General features: G+C 30.1%; 2 protein-coding genes, 1 long non-coding RNA gene and 1 other non-coding gene across 4 annotated transcripts; 3 read left to right on the top strand and 1 right to left on the bottom strand.

Annotated features, from left to right (window-relative positions):
* The first annotated feature begins 3776 nt into the window (after positions 1-3776).
* On the top strand, positions 3777-8232 carry LOC107614404 (pathogen-related protein). Its single transcript, XM_016316615.3, has 4 exons — positions 3777-4038; positions 4107-4239; positions 6523-6821; positions 7924-8232. Exons 1-4 carry the CDS (start codon positions 3868-3870, stop codon positions 8071-8073), a joined length of 753 nt encoding a protein of 250 aa, XP_016172101.1. The 5' UTR covers positions 3777-3867; the 3' UTR covers positions 8074-8232.
* A 3189-nt stretch (positions 8233-11421) lies between these two features.
* Positions 11422-14402, top strand: LOC148547609 (uncharacterized). The gene is made up of 4 exons (XR_015896442.1): positions 11422-11561; positions 11653-11707; positions 11795-11952; positions 14129-14402. It is a non-coding gene; the product is annotated as an uncharacterized LOC148547609 (long non-coding RNA).
* A 4150-nt stretch (positions 14403-18552) lies between these two features.
* TRNAE-CUC (transfer RNA glutamic acid (anticodon CUC)) lies at positions 18553-18625 on the top strand. The gene has a single exon. It is a non-coding gene; the product is annotated as a tRNA-Glu (tRNA).
* Positions 18626-19134: 509 nt separating this feature from the next.
* Positions 19135-22238, bottom strand: LOC107613485 (ras-related protein RABA1b). The gene is made up of 2 exons (XM_016315499.3): positions 21869-22238; positions 19135-19862 (listed from the first exon to the last, which is right to left on the bottom strand). Exons 1-2 carry the CDS (start codon positions 22087-22089, stop codon positions 19430-19432), a joined length of 654 nt encoding a protein of 217 aa, XP_016170985.1. The 5' UTR covers positions 22090-22238; the 3' UTR covers positions 19135-19429.
* Positions 22239-24519: the final 2281 nt, after the last annotated feature.

Below are 24519 nucleotides of genomic sequence, written 5' to 3' on the forward strand. Positions count from 1 at the left end.
GGGTTGGTGTTTTTATAAAAAAAAATCGACGGTATCTTTGTCGATTTTAATTTGAAAAAAAGCAACATCTTTAACGTCTATTTTATACTTTAAATCTATACCATTTATCTGATTTTAGAAAGTAATCTGGACTGTTCAAATTTATTGACGGGAGAGTTGTCGATATTTTAAATATAAAAATAGACGCTATGTTTGTCAATTTTAAAATAAAAGTATTATCGACACCATTCCATCGACAATATGATGATAGTTAAAAGGGGTTTAATGCATCATCAAAAAAATCGACGATCAGACCGTTGCTTTTATTATTTTATTTTTAATTATTTCTTTTTTAAATATCGACAGCAAGCTGTCGAAAAATATCGATGGGAGAGATAGCCGTCGATTTTTTGCGTCGATAAATACGCTTTTTCTTGTAGTGTAATTCACAAAAGTGATCAAATTCATTAAAAAACTATTCTTCACCTTGTAGTGATTCAGGGATCACCGCTTGTAGATCACGAAGTCTACTTACAAGGATTTGTATTTCATGAACTTGATCTATAATAGGCATAGTATCACTTATAATAAATTCGAAATATTTTATCATAATAAACTTATCTGTTCCTTGTCGTTTAGTATTGTACTTTTCTTCCAAAGATTTTCAAATCTCCAATGATGTTTGAATTAACATATGACCTCGACATGCAATAGTATCTTCATCACGTTTATTCTTCAATTGAACAATCTTTTCTTCCTCTTTCAGTGTGGAATTTTCAGTAGCATTGGCAATTGGTGTAGTCTTTGAGTCAATCACATATGCAAGATTGAGAACTGAAAGAAGAAACATCATTTTATCCTTTTAACTATTAAAGTTCGTTCCATCAAAGCGATCTAACTTAACAAATTCTTGATTCATGACCTTGAACATGGTGTTTTGATCTTGTGTCATTTTCAACTACTATCTCTCTAAAATTATTGGGTATATTAGTATAAGAAGATGACAAAATCTTATGTTTGTATAATGGTTTCAAGGCACGATTAGATCGCTTTCTTTAGAGAGATATTTGTCTCCACACTTAGTTGCTATAGGGTTGATGACAATACTCTCCCAAGATACAATGAAACCTAAGAATTTCTTAATTAGCAATAGTAAGAAATTCTCAACTCTCTTGATTAAAAAAAATCTCTTAATAGTTGCTTAAAATGTACACTTAGTACTTGTATTTCTGAAATAGTTGATAAGGACTTATTTATACATATTGCACGTAGCAATTATGATTAGTTACGTATACAAATGGTTGTGTCTTTTCTATTGCCAATAGATACAATGTTTTAAACATACACAATTCTTAAAGAGTTGTGTCCCTTTAACCACTAGACACAATATTTTGAACATACACAATCCTTAAAAGGTTGTGTCCCTTCAACCAAATAGTACTAAACGGTTAGTAACCGTTTATTAATATTAATAATAATATTAATAATAATATCAATAATATTAATAATATTAATTAATCAAATTTGTAAATACCCTCCAAATAGTACCGCCTCTTCTATTTTCTTTCGGCTGAACATGTCCATAAATTTCTTTCAACTGCAGTCAATTTCATATGAAGTTGATAACTAAAAATTGTTAGATAAAAATTTAGTTAAATTATTCAAATTATTTAACAATTCTCAACTATCAACTTCACATATAATTGACTGCACCTGAGTTTTCACTACTCTTCAAACATAAACCACTACAAGACAAGTCATAACATCGTCATCCATTATTTTAAGGAAGCATTATTGTTTTATTCTACAATTTATTTTCAAATAAAAAAGGTGAATACGTTTATAAAAAAAATAAATTCATGAGTTGTTCAATTTAACAAAAAATATTCAAATAAAAATTAAAGTATATTGACTTGCTTTTTACTTTGTATTTTAAATTATTGTTACCTTTTAGTGAGTACATATGGACATCAATGATGATTAATAGTAATACTAATAAAATAGCAAATTATTATGAAGATGGTATTGCCACGTCAAAAAAAAAAAAATGGTAGTGCAGAAGAAAACTATCGCAATATATAATTAATTAATCAACGTAATTAATATTTGACACTGACACGTGGGCTGCCCCACTTAGTAAGGCAACAAAAAAGGATCATATTAACTCCACACAACACAAACATTGACAAAGAAAAAACCTCAACCGTGAAAAATTATGAATTTAATATATAGTCCCCATACCCCCCCCCAATAGATCATTTCTTTTGGCCATAGAAATTTGCTGTTACTGTGTTTACATATGAAAAGAAGACTTGGATTATATTTTATAAACTTGTGAGTTTAGGTTTTTTCATGTTGAAAATTTTTTCGTAGCTGGATATATAAATAATGTTTAAATTTTTACAAATATAAACCTCACAAAAAAATTCCGATCCTTATCTTAATTAACAAATTAGTATCACGTGAGCACATGTTTATGCAGCAAATTCTGGAATGGCATATGGAACAGAACGTATGATATGAATCATATGATTGAATAATTAGATAATAGTATATATTTGATTATTTTTATTGTCGTTATATTTTTTTGGTTATATTACGAAATAATGTTTGTAATTAAATCCAATCAGTTTTCCTAAATTATTGTGCTATTTTTCTTTTCGTCTTTTTCTTATTTTCTTTCTCTTTTTTTTTTATAGTTTTTTTATACCTCTTTTATTTTTTAATTTTTTCTCTTCTCTTTTTCTAAGCGTATTATTTTATTCTCATCTTCTCTCTTCTTTTATTATTTTGGTGTTGATTATATATATCTATCTTATTCCCAAACTTTTCTCTTTCTTTCAAATGCTCGACTCTTATTTTTTTCATTCAAATAAACCATTAATGAAAGATCAGATTTCATAATAAAACTAAAAATATATATGACACAGAAATAGCACATAAAAAATTAAAAAAATTTTAGTTAAATATAAAAAATTGTTATGAATTGTCAAATTTTTTATTAGTTGAATAATACAGAAGAATAATACAAAAATTTTAATTAAAAATATAAGTTAAATAACATAAAAATTATTTTGTACTATGCATTTTTTTTAGTTGAATAATACACAAGAAAACACAAATTTTTAGTTGAATAAGATAAAAATTTCTATGTTTATCGTTAAAAAAAATTCACATGTTTGATTCTTATATTTCCCTTAAAAAAATTATGTATTTATCTTCACAAAATGTTTATATATATCATCAATAAGATTATGTATTTGATTCTTATATTCTCTTAATAAATCTCTGTGTTTATCTTTAAAAACATTCATGTGTTTATTAATACAAAATTTGTGTTTAGCGTAAAAAGAGTTTATGTAATATTTTTTTGTTTCTTATGCATTTTTTTTTCGTCTTATTCGTTTTATCTATTTCTTTTCTTTATTCTTCTTTTTCATAATACTTCCAAAAATACATTAAGAAGAAGGAGAAAATGCAAAAGAAGAATGAGAAAAAAAATGGAAGACATACAAAAAGAATTAGAAGACGCAAAAGAAAAAGAAACAGGTAGAAAAAAAAAAAAAACTCAGGTGATTATTAAGCTTGATTACAAAGAAGACTTGCTCACAAAGTATTTTTAATTAAAATAAAAGTTATATTTACTATTATTTTTTTTATATCTAATCTCGTGTATATACTAAAGAAGAATATGATAATTAATTATTTATCTTTTAATACTTAAAGAAATACACTCAAGGCTTACCTCCATTTAAATTTTTACATATAAAAATACAAGAATACTTTATGATATTGATAATGATCTAAGCTAAGACGTGGCACCATGCATAAAGAGTCTATATATAGAAGAGTATTATCGCCATCTATGTTATTAATTGTTCTATAAAAATGAATATGGGAAGCAAAGAAGAAGTAGTAGTAGGTGCTTGTGAGAAAGTTGCAAAGGACAAGTACAGATCCTTCTTGCATGACGAAGGTGAAAGCAATACCCTTTGGAGGCATGGTGCTCCTCCAACCTATCATGATGTTAACCTACTTTTTGAACAAGGAAGAACAAAGGTAATCAATTAATAACAAATTAACAACAATACATATGGATGCATGAATTTTTTACAATATTTGATCAGGTGTGGCCGGAAGGATCATTAGAGGAAATAGTGCAAAATGCTATAAAATCATGGGAAATGGAGCTTTCACACAAGATCCGCTTGCAGGACTTTAAGACCATCAACCCTGAAAAATTCAAGCTTTTCGTTAATGGTATGTAATATGTTTTATTTTATATATACATCTAAGTTAGGAAGAGTTTATTTTGATATCTAATACTACTAATATTATTTCAGTAATTTTAACGGTTAATTTTATGATTGAAAAATAAACAACTAAAACTATTAAAAATATCAGTATTTTTATAATACCGGAAAACTTTTTATGATTTATAGATGCACACCACCTTTGTTTTCTTGGGATAAAACATTAATTTAGTGATGTTATTATATTTTCCTCTATTCAATCAATGATCACATAATCATGCAAAATAATAGATTATATTGTCACCAGTTTAATTTCCCATGCACCCCAATCCCCATCTTGGGAGTTATAATTTTTACTAAAACTAACACTTCCACACAAAAGATCAATTTGGCCTTATCCAACCACCATCACCTTAATTGGGTAGCCATGAAAATTATATTTTGGGAACAAAAAAAAAAATTATAATTTTCACTTTCTTCTCATTATTTTGTGTGGGTTGTTGGATAGTCTTATCATGATGATGATGGCATGTATGGTTCATTATTGTTGTTGATCAAATTCCAATAATAGGTCTTCAGCTTCAATTATAAAATTGGGTTGGGTATATCCGTATATACCTCAAACAGTCAAACAGGGTGTTTAATTGTACTACGCTGTCATTAAACTAAGCACATAGGATAAGCTAAATAAATAAGAGAAATGTTAATTATTTCATTAATTCAAAGTTGTTGGATCAATTTAAATTGGACCAATAAATATATGTTTTAGGAAAGATAAAAGATATAAGACTCACGCTTTTGTTAGTTTAATCCGAAATTGTTTAAATGGAATTTCTCAATAAACATTAGCAGCATCACGTTGTTCGATGTGATACATAAAGTGCCATATTAAAAATAATATTATTATTTCTTCTGTAAGCAAATTATCTGTTAAGATTTTAGCATATATAAATTATTAAGATTATTGCACGTTAATAGTTATATTATTTTGATAGAAAACTATGAATAACTTATTACACTCGAACAAAAATTATTAAGATAATCATAACTAAGGATGACAAAGTAGGTATTTCGTTTTGCTCCGTCAAGACATGCAAAAAAATGGATTGGACCAGTTCGTTCTGCCAAATTTAACAAAATATTAGTCAACTCCGTTACTTTTAGAAGCGGAGACAAAAAATATTTACACAATAAAATAAAATTAAAATTAAATTAAAAAAAAATTAAACTAAAATTTACATATAATTTACATGTAAAAAATTAAAATTAAAAAAAAATTGTTGCTTTTTTTCTTTCCATATAGCTTCCCCCTTATATTTATTTTTATGGACGGATTAGACTACTTTATTTTTTTTAAATTAAATTAATTAAATTTAGTCTAAAATAATAATTAAAAATTAAATATAAATAAAAAATAATCAAATTATAATATATTTTTTATTATATTATCCATTAATAAAATTATCTTTATTTTAAGAAAAGATCACATAACTTAAGTATATATATATGAGAGAATAAAATAAAATAAATAAAATTAATAACAAAAAAAAATAAATTAAAGAAAAAATTAAAAAAAAACCTTTATATTTTTTATAACACTATTAATTTTTATAACACTATCACTTTTATATTTTTATTTAAAAAAAAAAAAAAAAACCTTTAGTCCGATTCAATGGCCTAATTCAGCTTATCCCGTCAAAACCTGCGGGGTCGACGGTGTGAACTAATCAGATTTTTTTAGAAATTTGGTAGGTTTTAAATTAAATCCTAATCCGATCTACTTTTTTGGCGAATTTGGCTAGTCATTCAGCCTGTTTCGCCACTCCTAATTATAACAAGACATTTTGAAAGAAAATCTAGTTAAATTTAAATATAAATTGCATCCAAATTTATTATATCTACTTTTATAATATATAATAGATCATATTATGTGTACACAAAAAATTAACTATTATATAAAATATATATTAAAATTTAAAATATATATTAAAAATATTAAACAAAAGGCTGTACATAAATTTCTTTTTCAAAATACCTTTCATCATATACAATTTATAAAAATATATTTTGTTAACTTCAAGATTCATCCATGGCCTTTTAATTTTAGTATAAGATTCTTACTATCTTAGCTAATATCAAATTTGTTATTATTAGTCACATTTAATTTATAAAAAGTGAATTAATAGGTATGGTAATACCTATTAATACAGTAAATTTATAAATTTGTTAAATTTCAACTTTTATAATATATAATATAATGTTGATAAGATGTTTGATTGTGTATGAATAGGGAGAGAGGGATTAAACGCAGAGGAAACATTAAAGGTGGGAAGTTACAATGCTCTGTTGGGAAGTTCTCTGCCAAAGGAATTGAAGGCTTACAGATCAGAAGAAGAGACATTTGAATCATCACATGAAGCATTCAGATCAGCATTTCCACGTGGATTTGCATGGGAAGTGATTCAAGTGTATAGTGGACCACCTCACATTGCTTTCAAATTTAGGCATTGGGGCTTCTTTGAAGGACCTTTCAAGGGACATCTTCCTAATGGCAACATGCTTCACTTCTATGGCTTAGCAACTCTCAAGGTTACTTATTTCCATTATTTTGAAACAAACAATGCTTTTTATTTCAAAACTACAATCTTTTTTCTACGTATACTCTAATTCGATAAGTCAAAAATTAATTTATCGTAAATTTGAGTTTTATTTAAGAGTCTGCCACGAATTAATAAACTACTGCATATATAAAGAGAAATTCAAAATCCAAATACTTGTTTAAACGAACAAGTGAATTGATAACTCAATCAACTCAGATTTATTTTTTTGTTTTTTTGAACTACATATAAGTGAGGAATACTAGAATAATCGTAGTCCCAATTAAAGCAAGACATATACCATAACACAAGACATCACTTCAATTATTTGTTATATTAACTTAACTATCTCAATCTCTATGATGTTGGCATTGTCATCAAGAGAAGGATGGGCCACCAAACCTAGACACCTTTTGAGCATAATGACGTAGAATATGCCAATACAAAATTATTAAACTAAAGTATTTGACGTCGTCTTTTATAAATTCTTTTTCATTCAAAAAGCTGAGAGATTTGACTTCAGAACATAATATGAGTAATTTTGATATTCTGAAATTATATGTTACTTAAATATTATGTGACAACGTCTTTTGTTTAATTAGTACACACTAAAAATGTTAGAGTTTTATATTATTGTTTAATTAGATATTTATATTTATTAGACTAACTTGGTAAATGATTTATCAGTTTTTTTTTTCATATGAAAATATATGATTGAAAAGAATATTTTAAAAAGGTCCATGCTTTAATTTCCATCATCTTCTAAAATGATTAACACACTTACTCATTATTTAGTAATGGTTGTATACAATTTTCTACCTTGCCTACCTAAAATTACTCTTAATCCAAGCACACAATATGTAGGCACCAAAAGTGTCTATCCAAACTCATATTCTTCAATTATTTGCAACGTATATAATAATCATAAATATAAAAATGGCATTGTATATGAGAGAATAATTTGCACCATTTATTGACAAATACTACTTGGGAATTTCACTATTTATGATGATGATGAAGAATTATGTAATGTCAAATTAATGAGTCATAATTTATTAGCTCTAATTTCACTTGATATATATATATTTATATAGGTGGACAACTCTTTGAGAGTTGAAGAGGTGGAAGTTTACTATGACCCTGGGGAGTTACTTGGAGGCCTTATTTCAGGGGCGCACACAGAAGAGAAAAATAACACTAAAATTTCAGCTGCTTCTCAAGGATGCCCTTTCTCCACCAAATAATCTTTTTAAATAAAGTTTGTCTATCTTATGTGTGAATTATATCTGCCATTTGATCTAGCTATATATATGCCTTATTGAATTGATCAATTTTATGAGGAGTTATAGCTGAGAATAAGAGAAGAGAAAAGGTTTGGAATAATGACAAAATGATTTCCTTTCCATGAGTTTTAATTATTTTTTGAACGACAAAGTTAGAAAGGTAAAAAAAAAAATAGTCAAAATTTATTTTATTTAATATTTATTAATTCTTACGACAATTAATGAATATTAAATGAAATAAATTTTAGTTATTTTTGATTAATTTATTTTGATTACCAAATACCGTTTGTTAAAAATACGCAATTATATATCATATGTGTTATGTACTTGTATGTGCTGTCTTTTCTTTATTTATTATTTCATGTGTCATTATCCTAAGAGCACATGTTAAGATTATAAAAAAAAAATTATTGAAAATATAAAAGATTTAGATTGTCAATGCATTTATTTTATATTTATTAAATAAAAATATTTAAAATTTTTTATTAATAATAAATTTATCATATATCTTTATCATGTATTCTTATTACGAGCTATAAAGACACATATTAGCTAAATTTTTTATTTATTATTATTTTATTTTATTTATTGTTATTTCATTCTACAAAAATAACAACCATTTAATTTATCAAAATATAAAAAATAACCACTAATCAATTAAGTTATTACATAAAGAGTAATACTAGAAAGAGAATAATTTAAATTAATTTTATTTAAATTAACATTTAAAATTTTATGTGTGTAATATACACATATTATATTTAATATTATATATTTATTTCAACTATAATTATTAATAAATGCAAACAAAAATTAAAATAAAGCAAATTATGACTACCTATACTTTTTAAAGTATGACTCCCAAATAATTTTGTATATAAAAATGTGTATTTAAAATTATACAATTTTTTTTAGCAATTGCTCTACTGTAGAAGGAAAAAAACCTTATACATCTATAGAAAGGTATTGGTTGGATAGAATATGTAACATCTTAGTTCTCTTTAATCATGTTTTTTATTCAATAATTAATTAAATTCATAATAATTTAAATTTTAACTTCGTAATAAAAAGTTAAAAGATAATATACTTAAAAATTAATATATCTAATTTAAAAGTATAAAAATAGTAGTTATAATAAATTTGTAATTAACAATAAACAACTTTTTTACGAGATAGCCATAATTAATTCCATACTTATTAGATTTAAATAATCTTTAGCTACATGAAGAGATAAGTAAATTAGCTATATTCTTTGAATTCAGTACAAAAATTCAAATTCAATTAGATAGACAAATCTGTTACAAGTTCATAGTAGAAAATTACGTTGTAACCAATCAGTCTGACATACTAACAATATTTCATAAATATCTCAAGTTACAGGTATTCGATTAATGTTGTTCAAAGTTCGTTTTAAAGTTAACTCAATTCTATATAAATTTGTTTCTAATAACTATTTTCAAATTCTAAACATAGAAAACTTTATAAGGTTTCAAAGTGACGATTCAGATTAAAGATTCCACCTAAACACGAGTTAGATTCTTCTAACACAGTCTGCATATACTTAAGAGCCATTTAAATCTTTCATTTCTCATTTTATTCCTATTTTCTATATAAAAATGCTAAGTGACATATTTCTTCCATCTTCTATTATTGTCATTCATATACTTTTTCATTTCATTATAGAAAAAATTCTTACCTTTTTTCACTTTCTTACCCTCATTCTAAATCCTCTGAACTATACTAACTACAGAGACCAGAAATATAGAATTTTTTTTCTATAATAAAGCCAACACAGACTTAGATATTTGCATAGGATTTATATCTTTCGAAACTCAATATTTACATTAGTTTAACAAATAAGACATTTTAGTTATCATAACTTATTATTTATTTGTTTCTCGTATTGTCCTTATTAATAGTCTATGATCTATGAGTTTCTATCAAATTTTATTCACCCCAAATCTTAATCTCATGCATGTATTAAGAATAATGAAATCTATCTCTTAGCTAGAGATTCATACCTACATTAAAACTTACACAAAGACTAGTCATGAAATAAATCTCTTTTTACTAGCGAATTGTGCCTGTTTACATATATATATATATATATATATATTTACGTGTCATATCTCATTTTTGAATATAGATGCTAGCGTTACATGTCATGATATAATATATCTTTATTACAGACACATAATCATCTTAATTATGTGCATTAAATAACCGAGGAAATGATTCTTTGATAAGAGAAAGTGACCCCCAAAGACAAGATAATCGAAGTAATCCTTTAGTAAAGGGAAGGTAAAATTAAAGAAGGTGATCGACAAGCTTTTGGGATAAGAACCTAATGCAAGGAAACTTCCATCAATTTTATACACGATTTGAGTTCAATACCCTTCAAAGTCAAAATAATGTTAAAAGAATATTTAAAAAAAATTAAAGTCAATTTCATGCGTTGCATAAGAGTGTATGTCAAATAAGGAATCGTTTTCTTTTTATGTTAAGAGAAGTTAGGAGAATACCAAGAGAAACCAAGTGAAGGATGATGTGTTTACATTTTGTATGATTAATATTATAAGCATTCAGTCATGAGTCACATGTGTCATGACATAAGTAAATGATAAACATCTAAAAATCACACCATTCTGACTAACAAAGACTTTTGAAAATAATAATTGAATAACATTGCATCATCACTGTTTTTATTTTAAAACTCGAAATGATTGGGGATAGATATGATGATACCATATAGAACTACTGAAAAGCTTTTGTTTTTCATCCCTCCCTTCGTACCATCTTCATAAACGACGTGGTACAAAATAATACGCTACTCGATTGAGCTAAAAAGACTAGAATACTATAAGATGATTAGGAACGAGATATCAAAGACATAGATACAGAATGTTAAGTACTTGCTCAAATTCATATTAAAAATGGAGGATAGGCGATTATTTTTAGTCATAGTAATACAAAGTGAGAGAATTAGAATTCTCTATGTGTTTTGTTTAACTTTATTGAGTGACTATGTAAGACCCGGTTAATTAACGGCTAATTAACCCATAAATGATAATTTATTCTAGAAAGCCAAAAATGTTATTTTTATGGCTAAATGTGATAGAGGAGATTGAGACGAGAATTTTGGTACCAATTTTATAGAATTCGGACCAAGATTGGACCGAACGGGCCAAACCGGGCCAACCGGACCCAAAGTGGGCCCTTGGCCCAACTAAACTAAACCAAAACCCTAGTTTTCAGCACTCTCTCTCCTCACAACACTCATATTCACGCTGAAATGGAGTAAGGGAGGGGAAGAACACTCTCTCAAGTTCTATCTCTCACTTGATCTTCAAACCACCATAACTTTTGATCTAGAGCTCCGATTGCCGCTCCGTTTATGGCCACGCGTTCACCGTGGAGAGCTCTACAAAACCCATACAATCAATCTTGAGGTAAGCCACATTTTACTGTTCGAAATTCCAGCCCTTGATTTCGAGTTTCATGAGCAAAAATGTTGAGATTTTGGGTTCTTTGATGTTATAGGACCCAACTCTCTTGAAGGAGAAGGTTAATCTTGTCTCTTTGGACCTTGGGTGTGGTAAGATTCTCAATCCTAGTGTAATTTATTGTTCTATGATGTTTGGGTATTGAGATGTTGTGTATGGATATGATGATTGTGGCTTAGGTTGTGTATATGTGAATATTGGAGCTTGATTGGTGATTTTTGAAAGCTTGGAAAAGGGTTTTGTGTGATAAAATCTGTTCTTGGAGGTGTTGATATCTTGAGAGCTTGTGGACAAGTGGTTTGGAAGTGCTCCGGTTGAGCGTGGAAAATCGGCTAAGGTATGGTTTCGGTTTCCCGTATCTAATATGTAATGTGGTAGGAAATACTTAGGCTAGAGGCCCTAAGATAGGCATTGAATTGATGATGTTGTTGAATGATTGAGATATATGATGTGATCATATATGTGATTATGAATATTGATGCCTTGATTGTGTGATATATGAGAAAATGCATGTTGTGATATATGCTTGATAGATGATTGAGGTTGAATTGATGGGTGGTACCATGTTGATGGTGAGTATGATGTTGATCATGTATAATGATGGTTGATTGGAAATGGTATTATTGGAAATTGGGATGAGGAAGGATGTATGACATGATATTGTGTTTGTCCTTTAGCCATTTGATTGAGAAGTGTTAAAATGGTTAGATGGTGATTTTGGGAATTTTGGGTAAAGGGTCAATGTGTGAGTTGAGGATGGCTTGTTGTTGATTTTGGTACATTTTGAATGATTTCTAAGAGAAGGGTTGAAATTGGCATGTTTTGATTGATTTTGAAAAGAGTTGAAAGTGGCTTGTTTTGAAAATGGCACTTTGTGGTTTTCTATGAAAATATGGTTTTTGGGCATAATTTGACGGGACATAACTTGGACTACAGATCTCTGATTTGTGCCAAATCTATTTAGAAATGAAATTGGATCCGGGATGTCCATGCCGTTCGAAGAACGGGTGAAAAACGATTTAAAATGAGGAAGTTATGTCCGTCGGAAGATTGGGGGTTGAATCTGTAAATTCTACAACTTTTTAACTTAGAAAATTTTTAGCAGAATGACCCTCCGCACGTAGGCGCACTTGGCGCGTACGCGCCGTTCTTCGAGAAAACGCCATCCACGCGTACGCGTGGTGTGCGCGGGCGCGTCGATGCGCTGCACCAAATGCCCAGCCATTTTCCCAAGAGTTGTGCCTGAGTTGTGCCAGTTTTGTGCCTGGAACGCAAGAGCACCCACGCGTACGCGTGGCTGACGCTTGCGCATCGTTTGGCTAGTTTTCAACCCACGCGTTCGCGCGTATGACGCTTGCGCGTCGATGAGTTATAAGGCCATCCACGCGTGCGCGTGGAGTGCGCGTACGCGTGGCCCTGTTTTCATCCCAAAGTTGATTTTTGAGTTTTAAAAGCCAAATTTCATACTTCTAAGCCTCCGATCTCACCACTTATGTCTTAAATCATTATGATATGCCTAGCATGAGAAAAAGGGCTAGTGAATGTGGTAACTTGCGAGTGAAGCAAGGGGAAAAATGAATGATCATTGAGGATCATAGATAATTTATGTGAGATGCGGAGGATGGCGGTGGAAGTGCTTGTTATGCCATGGGCCGAAGGGCCGTAAATGTTAATGAATTGGCTGGTTATGGATTTAACCGTGAGCCGGATGGCTAGATTATTGCCGTGTTACGGCGGAGCCATGTTTATGGCCAAGTATAAATGCATATATGCTGTTGATTGAATTGTGAATGTTTGCACTTCCACCATTGGAGATGAGGGTTTCCCTGGGTAGTAGCAATGGCTAGCCACCATGTGCTCCAGGTTGAGACTCGAAGCTCTGTTAACCCAATGTCGTAAGTGTGGCCGGGCACTGTGAAAGGCCCGGATGAGCTCGCCCCCGTAAATATTCACCAGTGATGGTGATGGATAAATATTCACCAGTGAGGGTGATGGATATGGATCATGATTATGATCAAGTTTATGATGAGTATAACTCGAGTTGGGGATGCACGACAGAGGGACAGTCCAATGGTTAGCTACCAGGACTTGTCGGGTTGGCTCTATAACCGACAGATGATATCATCAGCCACTAGGGACAGGCATGCATCATGAGCATACTACATGAATTGTTTGAGATTGCCTATTTGACTGCATATTACTTGCTAATTGTCTAAATGCCCTATCTGTTCCTATTTGTAAATTTCTTGTCTGATATAACTGTGTTTGCTATATTATACTCCTGCTGGTGGTTGGGAGGTCTGAAGGAATTGGAAAGGGAAGTATTAGTTAGACTGAAGAATCTTTAGTCAGTTGCCACTTACGGTTTAGCTTGTTTATAAGCTTTGATATTATCTGGAGGAAGTTCCAGGATTGCCTTCGGCTTTTCTCTATTATTATGTATTATATATGTGGAAGCTGTTACCGTACTGGGGACCTCTGGTTCTCACCCATGCGGATTTTGTGGTTTTCAGATGCAGGACGCGAGGCTTCTCGTTGAGGCATGTTGGAGACTTCTGGATTTAGCGAAGATCCTTTGTTCTCGGGACTCTGTTTTGGGTTATATATCTTGTTTAGATACTTTTATCTCCATTAAATAATACAAACTGTGATGACTCCTCTTATAGGAGGTTTTGGAGAATAGGTTTCTGTATTTGTGTCCCTTTGGGTTTTCCTTGGGGTTTTTCTTATTTTATCATATGTATATATTACTATGCTCGGACCGGTTATCTTCGCAGCCGGATTTTGAGTCTTGATATTCCCGTTTTTGACACTCTTTATATATATATGATCTTGCGTTAGCTTATCCTTTGCTCGTTACATTATCGATCGGAGTGTTGCGCGTTCGAGTTACGATTTTTGTTTACCCCTTTTTCTACAAAGGCTCCTAGTTATAATCAATTATTCATACTACTATACGTACTAAATTTTTGTTTTAGAGGTCGTAATACCTTGCCATCTCTGAATTATGACTTAAGCATAAGACTCTGTATGGTAGGGTGTTACAGACTACAATTGTGACTATAATGTTTTTTTATATGACTATTTGATGAGTAAAGTTCGTTATTGTTTTTAGCTTTATAATTTAGTACGTCCATTTTTTTTATTAGTATCACGAGGTCCATCTATATTTTTCAACTGGTAACGATTCTAATAATCAAGGCTCTCATTATTTTTAATTGACTTTCAAAAATAAAACTAGTTAAGTATTATTTTTTTATAAATTATTCTTTATAAATTACTTTATATAAAAATGTTGTAAAATTTGTGAATCAATAATCAATGTAAATAGGCATCAATACTTAACATACAGCAGCATCAAGTGAACCACAATTAACACACAAATGAACCGACAAAATTAGTTCAGCTTTGAACAAGTAGTAAAAAAGACTCAATCATCAATAAAAATACATCCATTCCATTTCTAGATCCAAATGAACCTCAATTAAATTAAGAAATGAACCAAAATTACTTAAGGAATTAAAAAACTTGGTCAATACTTAACAGCAGCTTCAAGTAAACCTCAATTAACACACAAATAAATCGAAATTAGTTCAGTTTTGAACAAGTAGTCAAAAAGACTCAATTATAAATAAAAATACATCCAATCCATTTCTGAATCTAAATAAATCTCAATTAAACTAAGAAATGAACCGAAATTACTTAGGGAATAAAAAATTTGGTCAATACTTATCAGCAGTATCAGGCCAGGTGAACCTCAATTAACACAAAAATAAACTGAAATTAGTTCAGTTTTGAACAAGCAAATAAAAAGACTCAATCATCAATAAAAACATATTAAATTCATTTCTGAATCCATATGAACTTCAATTAGGGAGAAGAAAAAGTAACAATAACAGCAGCAATAAAAGAACAATGATTGAGAGAAAACATGCGAAGAAGAAGACGGAACGCGACGAAGAAGAAGGAAGAATGCGAAAAAGAAGGAGGAAGAACGCGAAGAAGAAGAAAAAGGAATGCAAAGACGAAGAAGGAGGAATGCGAAGAAGAAGAAGGAATAACGCGAAGAAGAAGAAGGAACGCGAAGACGAAGAAGGATATGTTTGCGTTAGTGAAGTGCGTGTGTACACGCTGATGTAATGAAAGTGGTTTTTGTTGAGTTTAGGCCAATTTGGTTAGACTTGGTTGCCAAAAAGACTTGGATGTGTAGCTGGACTGATAACATATATGAGATATTTGCCAAAAAGTCTTGATTCGATCCGATCACCCAGTTCCTAACCAGTTTGACAATTAATTGACGGTTTTTAAAATTGGTGGTTTAACTTATAAACTGAATCAGACTTTTGAATAATTATCGGTTTGACCGTCTAACCAACCAGTTCGAATTGATTTTTAGAATATTATGTACGTACTAACATTTTGTTTGGATAGAGGATGGAAAATAAAAGAAAAAAAATAAAAAAAATAGAATTTTTTTATGTGTTGTTTGAATAAAGAGAAAATGAATGAAAAAAAATAATAAGATTTTTTTTATTTGGACGAAGAAAAGTGAGAAGAGATAAAATCACAATGGAATAAAATTATATTAATACTCTAGGTGTTTTATTTTTTTATTAATCAAAGAGTGAATTAATAATTTGAGTAAAGTAACAATTAGGTGCCTGAAGATTTTGATCTCAAACTAATTAGTCCCTGAAAAAAAGTACTAATTTGATCTTCCAAAACAACAAACGATGGACATGTTATGTCCTTCTATTAATTCATCATGTAAAACTTAAAGATGGTGTTTATATGTACCATGAACTATTGTGACGTGTTTATTTATAAAAGATTATTACGCAGATAATACTTTTTGGAGTAAAACTTCACCTATTTTAGTAAGATTTGTGGTAAATAAAGAGTAGTTGATAAAGGTTATATAGAAACTCAAAAGATAATGAATGTTTCGTTATCTAAAATTATATAGTTTCTATGCTCATGTGGCAGCAATAGGACACGCACTATTGTAGATAACGAAATATATGAGCAACTCTATTTTGTTTCACACTATTTATTATTGATAGAAGGACATACATGTCCATATTTTGCTATGGTTGAGGACCTAACTGATACTTTGTTTTCTTCAAGGATTAATTAATCCGAAATCGAAATTCTTAAAGATGTAATTGTCACTTTAATAATTTTTTTTATTATTTGCACATTTTCTCTTTGTTTTCATTTCATCTTTGAGAAGAAAAAATTTTAGTAAATCCCACACCAATTTTTCTTTTCAACTCATTTTTCTCTTTTCTTTTCAACTCAATTAAAAAAAAAATTTACTTTCTTAATTTATTTAACATTTTCTTTTCTTTCATATTCCCTTAATCCAAACAATGTATGAAGAATAGAAAAATTAGATGGAGTGAACCAAGTCAATCTCCTTAATGAATGGGTTAATTGCTTTAATTAACTAAAATCAAATTTAGAAAAATGACTATACACAGTCACAATCTCATATACTGTGATAAGAAGTATAACGGTATTATTATATATTAAAATTAACTACTAAAATAAATTATTAGTATATATATTAAAATATAAAATTTATATTAAAAATAAATTAAATTATACATATATTTATTTATAAATATATAATAATTAATTTTAATAACTAATTTTAGTATACAAATAACATTTTTAATTTTTTCTATTTGTATGTAAATAGCACCTATATTAGAGAGTTCGAATAACTATTTCCACTCTCCATTCAAGTGCTCATGCCTTTATAAATGACTATAGAGCCTCTCATCTCATAAGTCATAACACAAGACATTATGCATAACACATCCACTCATTATGACGTCTGAGTCCTGCAGGTACATCCCTCATCATAGGGAGCAAAAGATTTGGAGTAAGAGGATCGACAATGATGTGTGTCTCTTTCCTACCTTTAGGTAACTCTATACCAAAACAAAAAGCTAAGTAAATAAATTGAAAAAAAAATTATTCGTTGTACTGATTGTGTAGAGTAAATAGATAAAAATATATGAAAGAGTTTGAATGGATACAAATATACACCAAAATTCGTAAATATTCAAATACATCTAAAAGATTAAGTTTGATGGATAAAAATACATTTTTAGACTTTACAAACTTATTAATAACATGACATTTCTATTCATCCAAAACAATATTTTAGATGTACTTTAATATTTACGATCTTTTATGGGTACTTTTATGCACTCTAAACTTTTTCATATATATATTTTCATCCATTTATTCAATTGTGTATGACATATTATATTGAATCATTCATCATCTAGAGATTATCAGAGTTTTTAACATAACGAAGCACTCATCTAATCTAATGAGATGGTGATGAATGAACCAATACTTAGCACTCATAGCATAACTCTATCATTTCCTAGAACCACTTGGATACAACAGCTGGTTCAATAAGTAGTATGAATGTTGTAAGGAAACTAGCCCCATGAACTAGCACCTAACTATACCTTCTGGAATTGCCATTCCATTTATTTGAGTTCTGAATTTGATTGTCCCTACAAATCTATTATATCATCATCATTGACTGCCTTATAAAGGCAGTAATGAGAGAAATGGCGAACCTCATCTGAATTGTTTTGGTAGCTAGTCAGTATAAGATGGACTTTAGGAGTTAGGACATTTATGAAAATGGTCCAACTATATCCAAGGAAGGGAGACAATTATTGATATTACACAAAAAGAAAGTTGTACAAATAAATTAAAAACTTAATGATAAAAATATAATTTGTTCACAAATATGACAAATAAATTGATTGGAAAATGTTTCGTTAGTCTTTCCTCTCTCTACCCTTTCTTCAGCTTTCAGGTGTTGAAGGAATGCATTGCACAGAAGAATGTTCCTTGAAAATTGTTTAATAGAATAAATATAATATTTTATAACCAATACTTGTAATCCGTTGTAGTCTAGTTGGTCAGGATATTCGGCTCTCACCCGAAAGACCCGGGTTCAAGTCCCGGCAACGGAAATCTTTTTGTTAACAATCTACGATTCTCTACAGATCTTTACCTCTTCTTCTGCTATATACATTATTTTCCATTAATATTTCTTGGAAAGATAATCTTCCCTGTACCTTATGACTATTTTAAAATTATTATCACTAACAAAAAAATCTGTCATAATCAGAATCTGATTCTTCACCTAATAATAGGTTAATAACCCTTGAATGAAACAATTTGAGTTGGAAGAAAAATGTATATATGTTAATATATAGTTCTTAAACAACTTGATTGTAAATTACAAAAGAAAAAAATACTCTTAATAAATAAGGACTTGGAAGGAAAATGTCTCGTATAAATATTTATCCTCCATTCAAAAGTGTGGAAAATGAATGTCCAAAAATAAAGAATAATAAACAAAATGGACAATGATTGTTAAAGATGTTCTCATGTCAAAAGATAACGATTTTTCAAACGCATCCATAAATGTTTACAAATACCTATTCATAGGTAATAATTATCTTAAAAGGAAAAAATATGCATCCAAACCAACTCTGAATTAATCTCAAGCTTGAACCTTTGCAAGTGAAAACATTTCAAAACAATACACTACAATAAATAAGACTACGCTGCTCAGCAATCAATTTGCTTCACCAGCAGCTCCTACTGGACATGAAAAAACATGGTTTTAATTTTAAGGTTACACATAAAGGTCTAACATGCTATGAAAAATTAAATTCTTTTCTTTGTTTTTTTGCTACTAAATTTGTATCTCAGAATATTACAAGTACAATATAGCCGGTAAGAACCAATTGAATTATGTTGTTCCAACCTTAGCTTGAGCAGCAACCAACTCTTTTCAATGCAGAAACATCATTTTTAAGATCTATTTTCTCCCCTTTCGCGGGAACGGCAGCAGTTCCATTCTCTGCAGCCTCTACCGCTTTCTTGCTCACAATTCGGTAGATTTGAGTTAGAACTTCAGCGAATGCATTCTCTACATTGGTGGCCTCCAGAGCTGAGGTTTCCATGAAGTACAGTGATTCCTTCTCCGCATAAGACTTGCCGTCTTCGGTTGACACCGCTACAAGGTGGCGGAGATCTGATTTGTTACCAACAAGCATCACAACTATGTTGGCATCTGTGTGGTTTCGCAATTCTTTAAGCCATCTGTCAACATTCTCGAATGTTGCATGGCGGGTGACATCATACACAAGAAGTGCACCTACAGCCCCACGGTAGTAAGCGCTGGTTATGGCGCGATACCTGCAAAGAGAAACAATGAAAATCAATAACATGCAAAGTTAGGATATTCATTAAATACAATTTATCCATAACAATCGATTGTTTACTTTTATGCAATAATGCAAACTTGTGTTAATTATGATGGTAAATGACAAAATAAGCATAGTCATGTCATTGGCTACAAGACATGAACAAGATTGCAACCAAGAAGCAATGTCACACCCAACATTTTTAAGTTGGAAACTAATTTCACAATTACTCTAAACAAAAGACTAGAGTCCAAATGCAACATATCCTGGATTTCTACTTCTGAAAAATTGTACATACCATCATACCCTTCTAACAAGTATCTCTCACAATTAAGGTTTTCTGATTACCTCTTTTTTTACAAGGTAATAACTAATAAGCAGTATATAAGAGTAATTTAATTATTAATTTAACTATTTAAGTGATATGGGTAAGAATAAATGAATAATAGTAGTCAAAGAGCCATGTCCAAAATACGGTAATGATGTGTGCAACACATTCTTACAGCTATGTGATTTCAGAGTTACAGTTGCAATATCATATTTCCCGCTGATACACTATCCAGGAATTTCTGCAAGTAAAATTTCAATAACAGCTTAGTTTTACCTGACACAATTTTCGACATTCACATTAGGTGAACTAAGAGAGAGCTCAAAAGTCAAAACTTTGACCTCTTCAAGGTACATGTCATTTGACAATTTGTATCAAATGGATCGCATATGCTTCATTTAGACCATCATTCACCACAAAGAACGCATAACAAAAATTAAGCCTAGTAACAATATCTATTTACGAATCGGGCCATCAAACCTAAACAACCTGGTCAACCAAATCTCTGACTTGGATAAGGTATACCTTGAATCTAGAATATGACTGCCATGATTGAGAACATCTTCCACAAAGAGTTTGGCTGCTAATATACCTGTATTCTCACCTAGAAGAACCATGGAACCAAGAAGTTCGGGTTCAGTCCACACCACTAAGCAAAAACCCGAAGTTACATTTCTCCAAAACTTCCTAGTTCCTATATTAAGCGTATAACAACAGTATCTACGGTGTGCTTTCACTCTAGAGCACACACACTTAATTTTTTTACTCTCATTACTCAAAGAACATTCGAGTAACTTCACAAATACTTCCACCTTGCAAAATCCATCAAATTTACACAGATGCAGAACAATGCAAACTTTTCTAAAGAAGGAAAAATCCCATTATAAAGAAGTATGACATGTGCATTTGCCATTGTAAGAAACAAATGCAACAAAATCTATTCAGCAAGACAATTATCGGAGTCTAACAGAAAATATTTTCACTTTTTTTCTAATACACCGTGATTCAACCACGACATGCCTATGTCATCTTTCGTAATAATAATCAATTGAATTGCTGACCTAACTTAGTTAAATTCAGTTAAATAAACAAACCAGATTACTTTAGCCTCAGTTCCCTTTTTTTTAATAAGTTAATAATGACATAAGAGTAAGACAAGGATGTTTTAGATCGCCTTACAACATTTCCAGTTTCGCAAATATAAATAAAGAAATAAAATAACTCTTTGGTTCCAACTCTCCACAAATTGAATCTAACAGAATTACTGAAAAACTTATCTTTTATTTTTTTAAAAGATTAACAAATATTTGACACAAGATCACGATCCAGCCAACCGGCTTAGCAAAAGATAAATAAATAATAATAAAAAAGTGTATACCAACTTATCTTGATTTCAATTTTGAAATCAGCTCATAGTAATAAATAATTTAATAATTACCCAAAAATAAAAAATATGGTACGACCAAACATGGCTCAGATCCATTTTCAAAAGAAATTCAAATTGTTTCAGTCTAGATCGAATCTGAACCCAAGTAACCGACCTAATTATTTGCCACGTCAGCACGATCTTCTATTCGTCTCTTCCCATTGAACCCAAACAAAAAGAAAAAACACACCGAACAGAAAAAAAAGGAAAGCCAAAGAGAGAAAGAAGAAGAGAAGGGAGGAACCTTTCTTGACCGGCGGTGTCCCAGATCTGAGCCTTGATGACTTTGGAATCGACGTTCAAGGTGCGAGTAGCGAACTCGACGCCAATGGTGGACTTGGACTCAAGGTTGAACTCGTTCTTGGTGAACCGCGAGAGGAGGTTGGACTTTCCGACGCCGGAGTCGCCGATCAGGACCACCTTGAAGAGGTAGTCGTAGTCGTCGTCGGCTCTATAACCCGCCATTGAAGAGAGAATAAAGTAGGAAGATAGTGGTGTTGGTGTTGGGGATGAAGAGAGAGAGAGAGAGCGAGTGAGAGAGTGAAAGCAGTGGGAACTGAAGAACTGAGATGCGTGAAAAGAAAAGCGCTTAAAAAAGCGCCATAAATAAAATCAAGTGAAAATCAATCCCATCTTATATCTTAGTATTTTAAGTTTTTAACGCTGTATTAAATACTACTTTCAAAAAAATAAAAAAGGTAAATATCTAGGCTAAAAATTTTTAATATGGATTTTAGAAGTGTGCTTTACCTGAAAATATAAGTTTTTAGTGTATAAACAGGTGAGTAATTATTGCAGGCAAATAACGTACTGAGTTAACACACAATTAACGTGTTGGAGACGTGGCATAGTCGCATGCAACTAGGGGTGGCAACGGGGCGGGTTTTTACTCTATCCGACTCCGCCCACCGTACAACAACCCGCATAGAACCCGCCCCTCTTCTACCCGCGCGTAGTAAAACATTGAACCCTAACCCGTTTCTGCGGGTACCCGCCCCGTTCGTACCCACCCCTATAATTATTAAAATCTAATAAATAAAATTAAATTTCAAAATGTATATAACTATCATCACATACATAACATAAATTAAAGTAAAAATTTAAATATGATACAATATTATTAATCATTTACTAATTATTTTACATATATTATACATATTATATATTAAAATTATATATATTATATATATAGCGGGGCGGGTAGGGGCGGGTATTACCTAAACCCGACCCCGCTCCCGCCTCTCTCAAGAACCCGCCCCGCTAAAAACCCGCTCCGAGCGGATAGGGGTGGGATGGGTACCTGCGGATTCGAGTGGCATTGCCATCCCTATATGCAACACGCAGGTAATGTGTTGTCACGTGTCGCACATCCATTCAACACGCAGGTAACGTGTTGGACTATTTTTTTGATACCTCCACAATTTTTTAAACATCTATATTTAAACAAAACACCATTCTTTTTTTATATCTAAAATAATTTCTAAAATATCTATTTGATTCTATTTTTTTTTAAGAATAAATGTACTAAATTATTTAACCAATCATATGATATGCATATTAAAAATTAATTATTAAATTAATTTTTTATATAAAATATATATTAAAATATAAGATATATATTAAAAATAGATTAAATTATATAATTAATCTTTATATTTTTATTGAAATTATAATTTAGTTTTTACACTTAAAAATTATTTTATAGTTAAGTTTTTACTCTTCAAATATTATTAAAATTAATTGAATATTTTTTAGTATATTCACAAATTTGACCATATAGATTTGCAGGTGATTAGGGCTAAAGATGAGTCGAGCTGAGTTGAGTTAGACCAAGCTCAAATTCGGTTCACGGTTCAACTCTTTAACAATCAAGCCGATTTCATAAGTTCAAACTCGACTCAACGAAACATGAGCTTACTCAAAAAATAGGAATATAATCTATAATTCTATATTAATAAATTATAACTTATATATATTAAAAAATATTAAAAAAAAGATAAATTTTATATATTGTCTATCTATTAGTTATAAATTTTTTATTTATGTCCTATATCAAAATTATATATAAAAAATGACTATAAAATTTTAAATAATTAAGAACATTAATACATATGTAAAATTATATATTACTATTATATATATTAAATTATTAATACGCATATCCTATATGCATTTAATCTATATTTTTAATATTATATATAATAATCGAGCCCGCTCACGAGCTAATGAGCTGAGTTTATCTAAGTTCAAGTTCGGCTCATTTAATTTATGAGTTTAATTCCAGGTTCAAGCTCGCCTCACCAACTCATGAGTTCAACTTATCGAGCTATTAACGAGTCGAGTTCGAGCTGGCTCATGAACTAACTTGACTCACCTCCAGCCCTATAAGTGGCTCATAATAAAAGGCGAATATTAATACATTTTAAAGTTCTAAATTTAAGAATGACAAAAAAATTCACAGGCATCCTCTTCGTCTTTTTTACTCTCTTTGCACTCTCCTTCCTCAAGCTCTCTCTTTGCGCTCTCTCCTTCAAGCACAAATGTTTTGAGGTTCTTTCATAGTTAGAGATGCACATGGGTTGAGATTCTTATTCAGTCTTAGATCCATAAAATCATACTACTTTCAGGCTACACTAACCAGATCTAGATTGGGTGAAGTCCGAGTTTTGATAAATTTTATGTCAAAAAATTATGAAGCATTTATTTATAAAAAAGGAAAAAACATACTTATTATCGAGAAATTGATATTCATACTTAAACTTGAGTTTATCCATAAGTTCTAATTTTCATGCTTCTTTGATCTATTTCCTAATTCAACAAATGTGATTAAAAACAAAATAATAAGCTTATAATATTTTTTATTGGGATAATAAGTTTATAATTAATATAACATAA

Source organism: Arachis ipaensis, chromosome B8, assembly GCF_059453495.1.
Source record: "Arachis ipaensis isolate K30076 ecotype BB chromosome B8, ASM5945349v1, whole genome shotgun sequence".
Classification (NCBI taxonomy): Eukaryota; Viridiplantae; Streptophyta; class Magnoliopsida; order Fabales; family Fabaceae; genus Arachis; species Arachis ipaensis.

What these genes read in the sequence shown, in the direction of transcription:
- LOC107614404 (XM_016316615.3), top strand. Translation starts at nt 3,868, where the DNA reads ATGAATATGGGAAGCAAAGAAGAAGTAGTAGTAGGTGCTTGTGAGAAA. An exon ending in ATTCAAGCTTTTCGTTAATG is followed by an intron (nt 4,240 to 6,522) that starts GTATGTAATATG and finishes GTGTATGAATAG; the next exon opens with GGAGAGAGGGATTAAACGCA. An exon ending in ATGGCTTAGCAACTCTCAAG is followed by an intron (nt 6,822 to 7,923) that starts GTTACTTATTTC and finishes ATATTTATATAG; the next exon opens with GTGGACAACTCTTTGAGAGT.
- LOC107613485 (XM_016315499.3), bottom strand. Translation starts at nt 22,089, where the DNA reads ATGGCGGGTTATAGAGCCGACGACGACTACGACTACCTCTTCAAGGTG. An exon ending in GACACCGCCGGTCAAGAAAG is followed by an intron (nt 19,863 to 21,868) that starts GTTCCTCCCTTC and finishes TTCTCTTTGCAG; the next exon opens with GTATCGCGCCATAACCAGCG.